We start from the raw sequence: 17,657 nt of genomic DNA on the forward strand, positions 1-17,657 counted from the left end.
GCTGATTCTCAGTCATCGCTATTCCAGCACACAAGCATGAAGACTGAGTGTCACCCGAGGCACAGCTTCTCAACACAGGTTCTTAATAAAATCGAAGCGATCTTTCTGTATCTTTAAAGCAGGGGGTGGGGGGAGGAGAGCAGGGCAAGAAGGACTAATCATATGCCTAATCATAAAATTCAGAAAGCAAGACTCATTACCAGTATTGCAATAAAAATTTTTGAACTTGAGAGCATTATGTTAAGCAAAATGATTTGGATTCAGAAAGACGAGAGTTGTATATGTGGAAGCAAGAGAGAAAAAAGCGGAGCAAAGGGAGTAGGGGATCTTATGAGAACAGAAGAGAGACCTAGAATAGAGGAAGGGGACTAGGAGGAGGGACAAAAAGGGAGGTCCTGGGAAATGAAGCTGACCAAATTCACTGTGTGTGTGTGTACAAACATGTAACAATCAATCCCACTAGTAAGTATAATTATAATGCACCTGTTAAAAAGAAGAAGAAGAAAAATCCTTTGTACACCTGCCCGTGATCAGACCTAATTGTCCATTCCAACATCAAGGGCACATAGGGGTCTAGTGCTCATGGGTATCTTATGGTGGCGAGCTGCTCCTTCATCCTCTCTACCTGTGCACACAGCGCTGCCTGCTGCAGCACATCCCCAGCGCTCTGTTCACAGAAAGCTCCGGGAAGTGGCAGAGCTGGGGTATGTCAGCAGTCGGGTGGCCACAGTCACAGACAGCAGCATCAGTTATCCCCACGCAGCAGGGCCACAGTCTTCCTGTCATGTGGGGGAGGGAGGCAGGATACAGGAGCACGAGGCTGCCCGCCTTCAGGAATTCCTCCTAAGCCCTCTTGATTGACAGCACTGCATCCAGCTTTCCTTTACTCACTATTACTGTATTCCTAAGAAAGCCAAGAACTAAACACTCCTTCAAATGACTCAGAAGGCACATGAACTTATGGCTTATAGTTAAGGAGGGGAAGAGAAGGGACAGAGGAAGAAAGGAAGGAGGGAGGAGAGAGGGGGAAGGAGTCTCTGGTACCTCTTCCCTAATCAGGTTTAAAAACATACTTGCATTGAATATCACACTGTATCCCAAAAATGTGTACAATTACCTGTCAGTTAAAACTTAAATGATTAAAATCACTCAAAGCAAGAGAGGATAGTGGGTGGTGATGGGGTCACACCGCAGCTGAAAAACAGGATATGATGCAGGCAAACAAAGCAGCACAGAGTGAGGGCCTGAGCCTGGGAAGCCTGGGAGGAACTCAGTGCTCAGAAGAAGAGGGCAGCCCATGGTGGGTGGGTTAGGAGTCTGAGGGACCCCGAGGACCATCTCTTAGCACCAGACACAGGGGCTTTGGGGACGCACTTGCTGGGGTGTTTTATTCGTGAGAAACTTCCCACCTCTGCCCTCTTTTCCCAGCCTGAACCCTGTCCTCCAGTCCTTTTTTTGATCTCATTCAGACCTTCAGTCTTCAATATTCACCTGTTCTCAGGTGGCAGACATTGGGTACTTCTGGGGAGGACAGGGCCCAGGTTGTGGACATGGGATGGTGAAGAGGTGTGACTCAGAAGAGCACTGGAACTCTGGACTTATTCATGAAAAGTTTACAAGCGGGGAATCAACTATTCAGAAAACATTTCCATTTCAATTTTAAGAATATGGGGTTTTGCATCTATCACCAAACGAATCTTTCTCATTTGTGTTCTAACAGCTATGAAGTTTTCCCCCAAGTGAAGGTGGAAGGCAAGGTAACCACAGGTACAGCCCCCCCACCTTGAACTCTTGTCTTTGTTTCTCGTATCTATATGTACACACAAGTGCGCACGCACACACACACACACACACACACACAGACTATGGTCATCACTAAGCAAAATCAAAGTGAATGATTGAAAATTCTCCATGTATCATGGTGAAGTACAAATTCTTTAGAAAAAAAAATATGAAACTTAAAAATATCCCCATATATAGGCCACATGCACAAAAGTTTTCTGGGATCCACAATAATTTCATCAATCATTTCTTTCAGAACAAAGGGATCCTGAAACAAAAAAGAACCACTGCCTTAATCAAGTGAAAAATCATACAGGCAGCCAGTACCATAAGTATTGATAAATTACCTTCCTAAAGACTGACCCTGCCGTTTTCATCACCTGAGAACACTAGTTTTAAAAGGTTGCAGTGGGGCGGGGCAGAGCTCTGTGGAGAAGCTCGCCCTTGACTGCACATCAAGATCTCACAGGGCTGGAAGCCCGTGAAGGCTGACAGTGTGGGAAACCTGCAGCTCCTCCCTCTCAGCACTAGAGGGCACTCTTCAGAGAGGAAAACTGCGAGTGCACGAACCACGGAAAACCTTCCACCATCAAAACTCTCACACTGTAAAGAACCCCTATTTCTGTAAAATTTATGCAGGAAAGTCTTCAAGCTGAGATCTCCTAATATTGGTTAACAAAAAGCCACGCAGAACCTTTCCTTTCTTCACAAAGAACAGAGGGCTAACATAAAAAGGTATCACCAAATGCGAGGAGTCGCTTCTGGATTCATCGGCAATCCTTATTCAAAGGATTGTCACTAATTAAGGACACCAATGGGGAAGGGTTTGCTGAAAAATGTTTTGAATAAAAGTCTGAACTAGAAAAAGGCATGACATTAGGGGAACATACATGCATTGTCACTATAATTTGGTTAACATTTTAATTCACTCAACAGTTCTGAACGCCTACTATGGGTCAGGCACCACGTTATGGCACTGGGTTTACAGAGGGAGTCTGAAATGGACAGGCGTTTTTAGCCTACACCTAGCATGTTGACTGACCAGCAGGGAACCAGAGCTTGTTCTTTTCCTTCTCAGTCTATGCATTTTATTATTTAAATCAAGCTGTTGGTCCATAGCCTGTTCTTTAGGCTCCTGTGTTGAAGGACTGGCCCCAGCTGATAGTGGTGGCGGAACTTAATTTAGCAGATGGGGCTGGTGGAAGGAGATTAGGTCACCGGTGGCATGCCCTTGCGGGGACACTGGGACCTTAGGCCCCGGGGCCAGTCGAGGTGAGCAACTTCACTCCACAAGCTCCCCTCACGATGCGCTGCCTCGCCTCAAGTGAGGTGGGCTGAGGCCTCTGAAATCACAAGCCAAAATAAACTTTTCCCCTTCGAATTGTGTCACCTCGATGGAAAGTTAACTGAATCTAGATCCAGAAATCTACCTCATATTTGATGTGTATATTTGATCACAGAGTATTAAGCAACCAGTGTTTTAAAATAGAGCCAAGTGAATGAACAGAAAAGTGACACAATTGTTAATACAAAAAACAAAACATACAAAACACACATTGAAACTTCCAGATGCTTACAAAAAATTACTTTAACTGGGTTTGCTGCAGGACTACACAAAAAGGCGTACTTTTTTTATAAAAAGTATGTTACCATCAAGTTACACAGGGTGTTTCCCCTGACTGGCAGGGAGGGGTTAGCTCCTGAGATCATGGCATAAAATTTTTCCTCCCCATTCACAGGAGTAAATGATGTCACAAAAGGTGGGCATTTTATTGCTGGCACACTTCTCTACCCCACAAGTTTTAACACTGTTTACTTCCAATCTCTATTTTCACCCGCACTGACTTTTACCTGCTGACAGCATGAACCCAATACCAAAAGGGAAGGAAGATGGGGTAGGGCAAGGCACAAGAATCCTAGGAAACAAAGAACAGAACTTCTAGAAATAAAAATGTCCCCTCAGATGGGTGGATAGGCCAGGAAAGAAAATTCCCCAAACTTCTTTTTCAGCAAGTATTTCAGGAAGGTCAACTCAAGTTTGACTTTTAAAGGAAGAGCTTTTCTTTTTCTTCAACATTTTTAAAATACTGAAGCTTTAATATCAGAAACTTTAATTTTTTTATACATCTTTATTCTTCAAATTTCATGTCAAGTTACACATAAATAGTCCATACCAATATAACTATGGGGCTTCTTTATGATGCACTTTCTTAGGCAGAAAACACCAGTAACTAAGAATACACTGGAAATGAACTCAGAGTGAATAACAAGTATAGAAAGGATGCATTACATTTCAGTGTGGTCCAGTATGTACACTGTTTAAAAGTGGATCCCCCTTTAAAACATCACAGGTGTACATAAATTGTCTTACAAAAGGAACCCACACATCAGATTTTTTCCAAAAAAGTTTTAAAGTTGTATCATAGGGACTAATTGTTTAAAAACCTGTGAAACCTTGAGTAGTGTTAGTAGCAAACAAAGTTATTCCCAGTTCATTCATTTTTAAACATGGCTGAAAATTTATAAGAATGGAGAACATCATGGATATCAACTCCACGACTTAAAAACAAGGTAGTATTTAAAAAGTAGATACCACTTCCAGTTTTACTGTCTGTTAAACAACAACAACAACAACAACAAAAAACCTTTCTAATTCAATTTGTTAAAAAAAAAATGCCAACGGGCATGGGGTGGGGAGGTGGCCACCAGTCTAGTGTGCTATAAACTGCTAAACTTACTTGGACAGAAACGTCTATAGATTCTTCATATAGTTTATTTCCAGAAAACAATAGTTCTGAAGCAACATTCTTCTAGGATTCATACTGTATTTTTATATATGCATATAAATTTAGCAGTTTATTTGAAATTCCTTAAAGTTCTCCTCCTCAAACATCAACTGGTCATACCAGTCTTTCTCATAATTGTTGAATGGATGTGGTTTTTGTTTTTTCTCATTGGTCAACCTTTTCTCCGTGAAAGGGAGTATTGAAATAATTGGATTTTTCAAGTCATTAAAGATGGTTTGAGTTAGAGAATAATTTGTTTGAAAGGGGATTCTACTTCATTTCCTGTTCTCCTGTGACATCTGACCCTGCTATCTGACATTTTTAAGACTGTGAATTATAAATGTTAATAATGAGAAAACAAATGGAACTTGATATGGATTAAAACAGCCTCATTAGATGTTTCTGAAAAGAAATAATTTTTATTCTGAATCAGTGATAAGCTACCTATTCAACTGGTATTATTTCATGTCAATGAATATCGTTCCTTTAAAGCATTAAAGCTTTCATTCTAAGTAAATACAACCTTTTAATCATTTGAACAATCATTTATATTCTAAAGACAAAGCATCAGGAACAAACGCTTCTATCTACCCTGGACTAATGTTTAGATCACAGCATCCTGATAGAGAAGTTCCATGTATTTTTTCATATTTTTATTTTTTTGGCATTTCCCTAAACATTATTAAAATTTAAACTATGACAAGAAAAAAGCATCCAAAACACAATACAATAACACAACAATACGAGAAAAGTTGAAAACAAAACACTGTATTGCATTGTCTTCAGATACATTGTTTTTTATGTAACCCAAAACCACCAGGTCTTAGCTGCTCTCAACATTCCCACTACTGGATGAACAGATTTATGTTCATATGTTTTTTTTCTTTCTTTCCTTTTTTGCCTTTTATTGCCTAAAGTAACAGAATCAAGAAAATAGTTGGTCTGACATGAAAAATGCAGTGCCTATGACTTTTTAAATCCTAATTTGAGCATATCTTAAATGATGCAATATTATTTATATCTAGAATAAGACAAGCAATATATATGAAAGACTTACTACATACCATATAAGCAATGTTTTAATCACGGCTTCTACACTGACATGAAAATCTACAAATCAAATATTAAATCTCCTCATTATAAAGCTAAATTCTCTTGTATCCAAAATTTCTCTTCGTGAGAATGCTACTAGAAGCAGCATTCTAAATTACTTCATTTTCTAGTATAGAAAGAAAAGGTGCTTTTTAATATAAGCTACCACCCCTGAATATATGTCTTTCTCTCCCCTCTCTCCCTCTCTCTCTCTCTCTCACACACACACACACACACACACACCAGTGCAAACTACTCTAAAAATTCTAATTTTAAAATTAAGTATTAAAAGTGGAAGAGTTTGGAGTAGAATAATTTCCACAACTGATGTGTTCATACAGACAAGTAAATGTACATATGATTAAATAAAGAATAACTTTTTATACTTTGTTCTTAAAATTCTACCCTATCTTTCAGAATTGCTCCGATTTAATTTTGGATATTTTCCTAATTTCAATAGCTAAACAGAAAACAGCGAACATCTTGAGAGTGACCTACTGGGACCAATCACCAACTGGTGTGGCACTGGCTGTTCTGTCCCCTGTACTGTTAAATCCATCCCTTCTCTGCTATCTGTGTCATGCAATACCAACCGAACTACATTTATTCCTAATAAAAAATATATAAAGAAGACACTGTCAGGCATATATTCACAAGTTCTCAATTTCTTAAAACATAAGTATGGGTATATTTATTTCTCTCAAATGCATACAAGACAATAATTACACAGCAACAAATCTTTTGTTCAACAATGATTTGATTCATAGCATTTGAAATTTACATAATTTCACAATGATACCCTTGTATTTTTAAATACAATAAGTAAAAAAGCCCCCCATAACCAATTCTTATTATTTCCTATTTATCCTTCTATACATCCAAACTTTAAAAAGTTACAAACTGAACATTATACAGAACATATAAATCATGTTTAAAAACTTGAGGTTTTTAAAATCACTTCTTCCCCAATCTGATTCAGAAAAATTCTCCTACTGACAAGTACAATTGTAGGTGGTAAACTGGAGGAGGGAGAAAGAAAGAAGAGACAGACACAAGTTTGCTGTCTTAACATTTTACTAATCTTGTCAGTTAAAAAATGGTGATGTCATGAGAAAGAACAGTTTAGGCTTAATATGAGGAATGGAGTTTGCCTCACAATTTGAGACAGGCATTTCAAGTATTTTCCTATTTGATCTGAGCTCACTGTAGCAAACTGACGCCAAAAGGGAATAATTACTTTCTTCCATACATTCGTTCAATGTCCGCCTGGTAATGTGTTTTAAGCTCTTTGCGTTTCAACTTGAAGGCATCTGTCACCAAACCCGTTTCAGGGGTCCATGGTTCAGGGCTCAAACGAATTTTTACTGGAATTTCAAATTTTTCCAGACTCGCTGAGATGATGAAGGGGAAAAAAAAGACATTAAGGCTGTATAATTAAAATTCTTAACAAATAGTATAACTTCCCCAGTGGGGTACCCACCAAAATGCCCAACCATTTAGCCCATGAATCTTTTTTGTGGAGAATGCAGGAGGTGGGACCCGAGCCCAAGGGAGTGGATGCTTGAGTATCTGTCTTGGGGAACTCCATCCTGTCTCCAAACCCTTGTCTCCCTTCCCTCTGCGTTTCCCAGTTGGCATGAGATGAGCAATTTTCCTTCACCACACCCTTCTGCATGATGTTCTGCTTCATCACAAACCCAAAGGAAAAGGAGCTGGCTAACAATGGACTAAAACTAAAAGCCAAAATAAATCTTTCCCTCTTTAAAGTTGTTTTTCTCAGGTATTTTCTCACAGCGACAAAAAGCTAACTAGCAAATACACAAACACAATTTTAAAAAGAGGTGATATGAACCCCATGGTGCATACCCTGGCAATTCAGGAGGCTGAGACAGGAGGATCCCAAGTTAGGGGCCAGCCTCAGCAACTTAGCGAGACACTCTCAAAATTTTAAAAAAGGGCTGAGGATTTAGTTCAGTGGTAAAGCTCTCCTAGGTTATATCCCTAGCGCCAAAAAAAAAAAAAAAAGTGAGTAGTATTTAAGTAACAACATCAAGGGAGAAGCAGGAATATAAAGTAGAGTTTTATGAGATTGGAGGTAAGTTAATATCAACATAGTTCAAGACATTTTAAGTAACTGCACTGGAAAAGAAAACAACAGAAGAAGACAGAAAAGGTAAATGTTATAAGACATACAGAACACAGATAACAAAAATAGCAACAGTTAAGTCTGTTCAGATCAGTAATTACCCTTAATCTAAATAGATTAAATGTCCAATTGAAGACATGAAATCACCAAATGGATCTCTCTCTCTCTCTCTCTCTCACACACACACACACACACACACACACACTCAAAAGCTGTCAATAAGAAACTTACTTTAACTGCAAACACAAACCTGGGCTATAAAATGAAAGGATAGAGAAAGATACATGATGGAAATAGGACCTGAAAAGCAAAGGGATGGCCATACTTACATCAGATAACACAAGAGATAACACTAAGATAACACAAGACCAAAGGGCATTATATAATGATAAAAAGGTCAGTTCTCAAAGGAAGATGTAAGAAATGTATATTTTTCTCAATTATACATGAAACACTCTTTAAGACAACCACAGGTTAGGCCACAAAACAAGTCTTAACAGATTTAAGATGACTGAAATTATATAAAACATCTTGTCCAACCACAATGAAATGAAATTAGAAATCAACAGCAGTTGGAAAAATATATAATTATATGGAAATTTAAAAAAGAATCTCAAATCAACCACCTGACTTTACAATTCAAAGAACTACAAAAAAAAAGAACCTAAATACTAAAATGCAATTCAAAATCACAATACCCTGTCCTCCCTATTAGAATGGCAAGTGTTAGTGAGGATGTGAAGAAAGGGAAATCTTATACACATTGTCAGGAATGTAAATTAGTAGTCATAATCAGATGCTTCAAAAAAATTAATAAAGCTACCATATGATCAACAATCCCATTTCTAGATATAGTTCCAAAAAAATTCAAGGAGATATTTGAATACCCATTTTCATCACTCTATTATTCACAATAAGCCAAGAGGTGGAAGTAACCCAAATATCCACTGAGAGATGAATGAATGGATAAGGAAAAATGTAGTATATACACACAATGGAACATGATAAGCCTTACAAAGGAGGGAAATCCTGCTCCATGCCATTACACGGATAAATCTTGAAGACATCCTGCCAAGCAAAATAAGCCAGAAGCCAAAGAACAAATAGTCTACGATTCCATTCATGAAAGTCAAGTAGCCAAAATTATAAAAACAGAAAATAGGAAGGTGTTGCCAAGGACAGGGGAAGGATAAAAGGAGAATCAATGCTTAGTGTGTACAACGTACCAGTTCTGCAAGAAAGTTCTAGAGATCTGTTGCACAATAATATAAATATATTTAGCATTACAGAATTCTACACTTAAAACTGGTTAAGATGGCCCAAAAAACCAAAGGCTAACATTTTCTCTGATAAGCAGATGCTAATCCATAATGTGGAGTGGTTGGGTGGGGAAGAATGAAGGAACTTTGGATTGTAGGGAGGGCAGCAGGAGGTGTGGGGATAAGAAGGGCGGTGGAATGAGACAGACATTAACACCCTATATACATGTATAATTACACTACTGGGGTGATCTACACCATGTTCAGCCAGAGGAAGGAGAAAATGGGCTCCATTTGTGTACAATGTGTCAAAATGCAGTCTACTGTCATGTATAAGTAATTAGAACAAATAAAAAAATAAAATTTTAAAAAAGGGTTAAAATGGAAATTCAATATTATGATTTTCACTACAAATTTGAAAAAAATAAATGTGCTAAATTAAGGGCACAAGATGCCTTACAAGTAAAAAAACATCTATTAACTCTAGTTGTAAAAGTAAACATGGAGACAGAACACAAGTTTTGACTCTTCAAAGATTAAAAGTATTTCAGGAGATGTTTCCAAGAGGAAATACAAACACATGAGCAAAATCAGGAAGGCACATATCATTAAGACAGAATGGACAGAGTCTGATACTACTGAGATATGGGGAGACTGTAAAGTAATTGCTGGATTATTATTATTATTTTTTTAATTTCAAACCAGTCAGCATTCTCCTCTAGGAACCAACTTAAAATTATCTTCTTCAGTAGGTACTGAAACCACCTGAACCAGTGCTTTAAAAAAAAAAAAAAAATCACACACAGCAAGACTGCAGGGCAGGCTGGACAAATGAGGACTCTTCAACAGCTATTTCTTTTTCAGTTATGAATATTTTTATTCCCTTATCTATAACATGCTTGAATAAAGTCACAGCACATAAGTTACAGGCTACCAAAGGACATGACTAAAACATCATCCCAGGAATTTGCATCCTCCTCTGGGAAAGGATTAGTGTTTTTGGTTGTAAGCAGGATAATTGTATCCTATTAGACAAAATTCTAAACTTTGTTATTGCCTTTATTTGGAAACTGTGATTTAAGTAGATACCTCTGAATGCTTTGTGATGTTCACTTGTATGTTTCAACTGCCTACACTAAAGTGCCTGGTTATTCAATTAAACACTAATCTAGGGATTGGTGTGAGGATATTTCTTATAGTATAAACAATCTTACTGGGCCTTATTCAATCAGTTTGATGGGCCTTAAGAGTGGAAATGAGACTTCTACAAACAAGAAGAAATTCTGCCTTTCAAAAACAGCTTCAGCTAATGCCTGAAAGTCCAGCCTACCCTTTCTCAAAGTCTGCTCTACACATTTCAGGCTTTGCTTAGGAAGTCCCCACAATCACATAAGCCTATTATTGGCAATACATCACTTAATAGATGTAGATATAGATAGATATTATATATAGATAAATGGTTTTCTGTTTAGGAATAAAGATCAATCCCTTCTTTCTATCATATACAAAATCCTATTCAAAATGGATGAGAGCTTAAACTACAAAACTCTTAGAAGAAAAAAGGGGAATGTTTTTGTGACTTCGATTAGGCAATAATTTCTTACATGTGAAACCAAAAGCAAAAGCAAGAAGAGATAAACTGTACAACTACAAATTAAAAACTTTGTGTTTCAAAGAACACCATCAAGAACATAAGAACACAGAAGGCGGACAAATATTTTTGCAAATCATATACCTGATCATCAACTTGCATTTAGAATATGTAAAAGATCCATACCAAATCAGTACTAAAAAGACAAATAGTACCATTAAAAAAGGGAGACAAGATCTGAATAAACACCTTCCAAAGAAGATATACATCAATAATCACATTAAAAGATACTTGACATTAGCCATCAGAGAAATGCCAAACCATAAGAAGATAACACTTAGGATAGCTAGCATTAAAAGAACAAATGATAGCAAGTGTTGATGAGAATGTACAAAAATTGAAACCCTGATAAGCCCATTTGGGAAGGTAAAATAGTACCAACATATTGCAAAATACTGGAAAAAAATATTTTAGAAAATAGTTTTGACTCTTCTATTATTCAAAACAGTTTAAATATAAAGTTAACATATGTCAAATCAATTCCACTCATAGGAATCTATCCAAGAAAAACAGACACATGTTCATACAAAAGCTTGAACCTGCATGTTCATAGCAGCATTTCTCACATCAGCCCAGAGTGGAAACAAAAGAAATGTCCATCAATTGATGAATGTATTAAACAAAATGCGGCATATATCCACTTATAATACAAATATAACAAATATTTATATGACATATAACATTTATGTAATATGTTATATATCTATATATTTATATCAATAAAAGGGAATTAAGTATCATTGATACATACTATAAGGGAGAATGACTGCTAACGGGTATGGGGTCTCTGTGGGGTAATAACAATGTTGTGAAATTGATTGTGGTAATGGTTCTACAACTTAATGAATAAACTAAAAAATATCTTATTACACATATTAATTGGGTGAGCTGTACGGCAGACTAATTATATTTCAAAAACGTTATTATATAAAAATAAGCAAAAAAGTATATTATGCTTAGTTATTAATGTTTGGATATTTCACTTTATTGGGAGATAATATAGGTTTTTAATGAACATCCATTAATTAATTAAATCAATTTAGCATTGGTTCAAAGTTTTCTGCTACCTAAAAATTACTTTCAATCTTGATATACTCTTGAAATAAAGGGCCACAATAACTACTCCTTTTGTCTCAATGCAAATTTACATTTCTCATGATCTTACATAACATATTCAGGTAAACTAAAAATGCATGTTTGTGTTACATTTAATGCTTAACTCAAAAGATACTGCTGTTTTTACCAAATCAACAATTTAGTCTTGGACCAAAAAAAAAAAGGAGAGAGAGAGAGACAGTATAGGACATATCAATATAGTAAACTGCCAATACATTAACAATGTATACAATTCCAAAAGGAGTTTTAGACCTTTCACTGTGAGCTGGCATGCTTAAGAAGCTCAGGAGAGCCTTGAAGAATAGCTAAGTGGAGAAAGGGCCATCCGAGAGAACAAAGGCTACAATGATCACAATATTAAAGAGACATGTACATCAGGTTGGTAGGAGTGGATGATTTGTGTGTACTGTAGGAGAGCTGAAATGGAAACTGGTAAGTATATATTCTTCTATCTAGTAATAGTAGAAATGGTTTCTGAGCAGGAAATGATGTACCCAAACTCCTATAATATGACAGGTTAAACCGATAAGAAAAGCAGTTCTTAAGAGTTAGTTTAACAAAACACTCACCTGAAATAGCAGCTTCTGAAAGCACTTTCAGGACCTCATTTTCCATTTCACTACTGTTACACAGCTCTTCCCAAGTCCCTTTAAGTCCTTTCTTTCGAGCTAGTTCTGTTAGTTCCTTTTGATTTGGCACAACAAATCCAATGACGTAAGAATGGTAGCTGAAATACATAAAGGACAACAACCGAGAAACAAGATAGTATCATGAGTTAAGTGAAGTTACTGATACCTTGATATTTTATAACTAAATCTTTTGTTTTTTTTTTATTAAAATGCATGTGCCAGTACATCTGTAACCCTAAGCAACTCAGGAGGCTGGGGCAAGAGGACCACAAGTTGGAGGCCAGTCTCAGCTACTTAGTAAAATTGTCTCAAGATAAAAAATAAAAATGGGTAGGAGAGTAGCACAGTGGGAAAGCACCCCTGGGTTCAATCCCTAGTATCAAAACAAAACAAAAAAATGCATGTGCCATATTTGGTATGACATACTTTTTTCAAGCAAGAGCCAGTTTTACTGTCTGATTTATAATATATTCTAGGGGAGAGTTTACTATTTAAAAGTTCAATCTGACATTGCATGATAAATTTCAAATATACATAACTAATGTGAATAGTGCTGGATATACCTTTTTGAAAAGAAAATTGCAAATAAATAATTTATCTTAAAAAATCAGTATTTCATAGCAACAGGTAAAACAAACATAAAATCTGACATATATTAGGAACTGTATCTAAAAAAATTTGGTGGCAAATCAAAATAACATCATTACATTCATTTTCTCTTAGTATGAACATCTGTATTCACTGAGGAACTCTGAACTCTGAGTATGCTCAAAGGCAGAGATTTTTTTTGAAGACTTTATAAAATAGTAACTGGAAGAATAGTAACAGCATCAAGAAGAGGAGAACAGTTGTGATAATTAAAGGTAAAATTTTATGATATTTATAAGTAAAATCCAGATCTGTAGTTTCACTAAAGAAAATACTAACTGGCTAATTAAATGGCAGAAGCATTTATAAATCAAAGTACAGCTTGCTCAGTCAGTCAAGTCTTTGCAAATATCCTTTGCAAACACTGTGAAAACAGAAACACTTCCTGTCCCAAACATTTCAAATAAGGGGTATTCAACCTGAAATTCATCCCTAACTTGGGCTATAACACCAAAGTCCATTTCTAAATTGGTTTTTCTGATACCCGATTTTCTTTTTCCAATTATGTCAACAGTTATACCCACAAAATATCTGATCATTATATCACCGGAGAATAATTATGCTGTGCAATACTGTTATGAAAAATGCAATCAAGAGTTCTAATCTGAAATTCTAACACATTTCCCAAGAATGTAGATCTGAGATTTTAACTTTAAATCCCCTTTCCAGCTCTCTGCTATCATCTGGACCATGATGCACAGCTGTAGGTGGGTCATTCCTGGCTCCACTGACAAGCCAGGGCCTAAGCAAGCTCGAGCTGAAAGCAGGGCACTAAGTACTAGCCAGAGGACCACTTGCTGACATTTCTTTACTCCTCTTTCCTCAGGCTGGTTCTGTGAAACTTCCCTAGGCAAAGAGACAGATAATTAACAATATCTAAGCACCCATAAGAAAGGTTTTATTTTATTTTATGCTCTACCACATAGGATCAGCTACAGCTGTAAGAAGGAGACTGTTCCCAGAAATCACAGAGGAGGGGAAAGAGTTTTTAGAATAATTTTACAAAGAAGCCCATACAGGTTGAAAATGCTTATGGCACACCCAGTGTTTTCAGTATAAATAGTACAAAGTCTACTTTCTTACCTGTTTGCATATGCACAAATGTTATCTATCAGTGGGAGATTCTTCAAAGCTGCCTCCACTTTCCCAAGAGAAACATATTCTCCTGCCTGCAGTTTTACAAGATCCTTTTTACGATCTGTGCAAAAGGGAGGGAAAAACAATGAGAATATTAATACATGTAAATACCTGCCACTCCCTGAATAATATGCTATCAAATTATTTAACTTTGCTAAATTAAACATTACCAGCTATACTAAAATTAAAAACATAATAAAATTGGGCTCCAACTTTTATAGAATTAAATATTCTTTTAAAGAAAAATAATTAACTTCTATTTAAGGAACCCCATCATGAGGGCTTCAGGTGTATTCTGCTGAATAGGTATGTTCCTGGTATTCATCAATACCAGGAAAAAGAAATGAAATGCCATCAGTAAGCTCTCATTCTGTCTGAAGAAAGGCATAACACAGAAACATAGTATGCCAATACAACAGGTAGTGCTAAGTGTCAAGTCTCTCCAACCTGTAGATTCAGGGTTATTTCTGTAAGTGGAGTCTGAGCTGAGTCTGAAGGGAAGAGTGAGAAGTAGCCAAGTGGAACAGCACTGGCAAAGGCCAGAACCTGGTCAGCTTGTATTATTGCAGGATAGGGGAGAAGACAGGAAAAGAAAGAGGTAGGAGGTGAACAATGGTCATTTGGCAGAGGCACCCTGAACTGAACTTGGAGCAGCCACTGAATGATTTTAAGCAAGAAAGTGATCGGGCAAGGTCTATGGTTAGTAACCATAGAGTATCAGTGAGAAGCACGAAGAAGGGTGGGGACACAAGCAAACAACAGAGAGGAACAGAGTGGCAGAACAGCCTGACCTATGAACATAGCAAGAAGGACAGTGAAAGGAGGAGTGTACTTCTGAAGCACATCTCATAAGCTAACTCTGGGCTATGAAACAGGTATGGAGAGCTGGTTAAAGGGAGAGTCTCACCTCCTTCAAGGCTTCTAGTTAGCATGACCAGCATAGTCATGAACACAAAAAGTCCTAAGAAAAGCCGAGGAAGGTATTTTTCACACCATATGGGCCATAGCACTGGAGCTGTCAGGATTTCCTTCATTTAACTGGGCAAGGTAAGACTAGGTTCAGACAGGAAACCCCTGACCAATAATCTATAGATGTCAAGTAAGTCACAAAAAGGAGCATTCCCTACAGAAGCAGGACAGAATGGTAAAGTCACCTAAGAGTAACTAAAAACACCAATGCTGCAGCTTTTGAGACCTCAAAGTAAAACCTCATAAATCCTCAGTTCCTACTAAAAATGTTTTTATATTCCAGAGATGGCATAGCAGACCACACCAACATTACACAAAGATATACCCCTGCACTGACGGCAGCTTCTCTAAACACAGCCCTCTAGCATAAGCCCAAGTGAACATTCACTTTCAAAAAAAAATCTGATGGCTCACCAATAATCTTCAAACAACCATCAGGGTCAAACTCTCCAATATCTCCAGTACAGAGCCACCTCTGCCCATTTTCATCTTCAAAGAAATCAGCTTTTGTTTTTGCTTCATTTTTGTAGTAACCCATTGTCACATTTTGGCCACCAATAAGAATTTCGCCCCTGGGGTGTGGTTTATCAGTATTAAAGTATCCACCTAACAGAATAATTTAAGAGTTAATTCACCATTTTTATCCTATATGTATCACATGAACATTTAACACTATCAGTTTCCTAATAGGAATAATCCAGAGTTTTCTAAAGTAAACAAGGCAAACATAGAGATTGAATGAGGTGTATCAATATAAAAACCAGGGGCAATATTTCAGTTGCTTAACCCTAAGCATTTATGCTTTTAAGCTCTATTACAAGGGGGAAAAGAATGTAATTAATCTACTACATAAATTACAAATACTACACAGGTAAATGTTTCTATAGTCTTAAATGTCATGCTAATAAAGCAATAAAAGTACTGTCATGAATTAAATAATAGAACAAATCCATGTATAAAACTAAATTACTATAGATGTAGAAGATTTATTCTTACAGAAACTTCAGACTGACTCAAAGCTTAATTTTATTGAACATTATCATTAATTCTGCTAAAAATAATTGGAGCCTTAGAACTGATTTATCTTTACTTTGAATATAAGAAAGGTACATCCCAATAAATCATAGGCAATTTTTACACTTTAATATGATCAAATAAATTTTTAAAAAGTGATTTGTATTTTCAAGAGCAAAAGCAACAAACAAACTTATGTGGATTATAAGAAAATTTCCTTCTGACAAATTCTAAGTTGAAGTCCTCAGGGAAAAGAAAAAAAAAAAAAAAAAACACGTAAAACTCCTCAAAGGATTAATTTTATGATTCTGCTTCTATAAAATAATGTTATGATCACTCCTAATTTATTAACATTATGCATTTAGTACATTTCAAGTTTTTGCCATAATCTTACTTGTATTTATGTGATAATAAGCAAAATTAAAAACATTTATAATTCTATAGAAACAAGCAAAATAAATGTATCTGACATTTCTGGATAAATGTAACTATTATAAATAACAAAAAAGAGTACCTGTAGGTAATTTTATATTCTAAAATAAGAAAATGAAGTATGCTTCTAATTTCACAATTTAATCTTATAAAAATTAATGCTCTGGTTAAAATGGGTTATTACCTTCTTCCCAGTTCTTTAATTTGATTTCACAGCAAACTAATGGTGCTCCCACTCTGCCAGTATTGTAGTCCCACACTAAGATGCAAAGGGGAAAAAGTTATTTCAGAACAGTAGTTAATGAGTTGATTTTTCTACATTACGAAAAATGAAAAGCTTAGACAGCCCTAAAGCATCCTGAACAGCAAAGCTGCAAACTGCCAGCTGTGAGGCCAACACAGGGGTACTATTTGACCCGTAGAGTGTTTTGCAAACCCCAAATTACTAGACACTATTATGAATTACTACAACAAATTTTCTCCATGAAAATCATCAAATATCAGAAATCAAAGACTGTTATTTATAACATATACTGATACTGATTAATAACACATTAAGCTTAAATCTTAAAATCAGAAATTAAGGATCCACAGAAGAAACCATATGAATGTATTTAGGACTGTTTATTTCGTACAAATGATATTTGTAAGTTACAAAAATATGTAAAATATAGAGAACACAACAAAGACACAGAAATATAAAAAAATCAATGCAAAGTAGACCAGACATAAGAAAGGTGTAATAGAAGCTCTCGTGATAAAGAGGGGGGAAAAACTGCTCAGTTAAGAGGTTTAGCCTCTATCACTATCTAGAAAATGCACAGTAGTTTCTTCTAGGAGTAGAATTCTCTGAAATGAGATTCGCCAGGAACCACTGAAGAGGTAGTAGAAGAGCCCCTCCTCAACCATGACACCATGATAAACTCTGGCATTATATTATCTAGACCTGAATATAATTTCTCTACATACTTAGGAAGGCTCCCATAAACATTTCTG

The 17,657-nt window shown here is 36.3% G+C and overlaps 1 protein-coding gene across 3 annotated transcripts in view; it reads right to left on the reverse strand.

Moving 5' to 3' along the window:
- Positions 1-6,039: 6,039 nt before the first annotated feature.
- Positions 6,040-17,657, reverse strand: part of Acsl3 (acyl-CoA synthetase long chain family member 3) — a 73,437-nt gene continuing 61,819 nt past the window's right edge. For all 3 annotated transcript variants that reach the window (XM_027941766.3, XM_071619595.1, XM_071619594.1), the window contains 5 exons: positions 16,846-16,920; positions 15,630-15,821; positions 14,193-14,307; positions 12,402-12,559; positions 6,040-7,051 (listed from right to left, as the gene is read on the reverse strand). In XM_027941766.3, coding sequence (XP_027797567.1) covers positions 6,894-7,051; positions 12,402-12,559; positions 14,193-14,307; positions 15,630-15,821; positions 16,846-16,920 — 698 coding nt within the window. In that variant the 3' untranslated portion in view covers positions 6,040-6,893. The remainder of the gene's footprint in view (positions 7,052-12,401; positions 12,560-14,192; positions 14,308-15,629; positions 15,822-16,845; positions 16,921-17,657) is intronic.

This window comes from Marmota flaviventris, chromosome 11 (assembly GCF_047511675.1).
Source record: "Marmota flaviventris isolate mMarFla1 chromosome 11, mMarFla1.hap1, whole genome shotgun sequence".
NCBI lineage: Eukaryota > Metazoa > Chordata > Mammalia > Rodentia > Sciuridae > Marmota > Marmota flaviventris.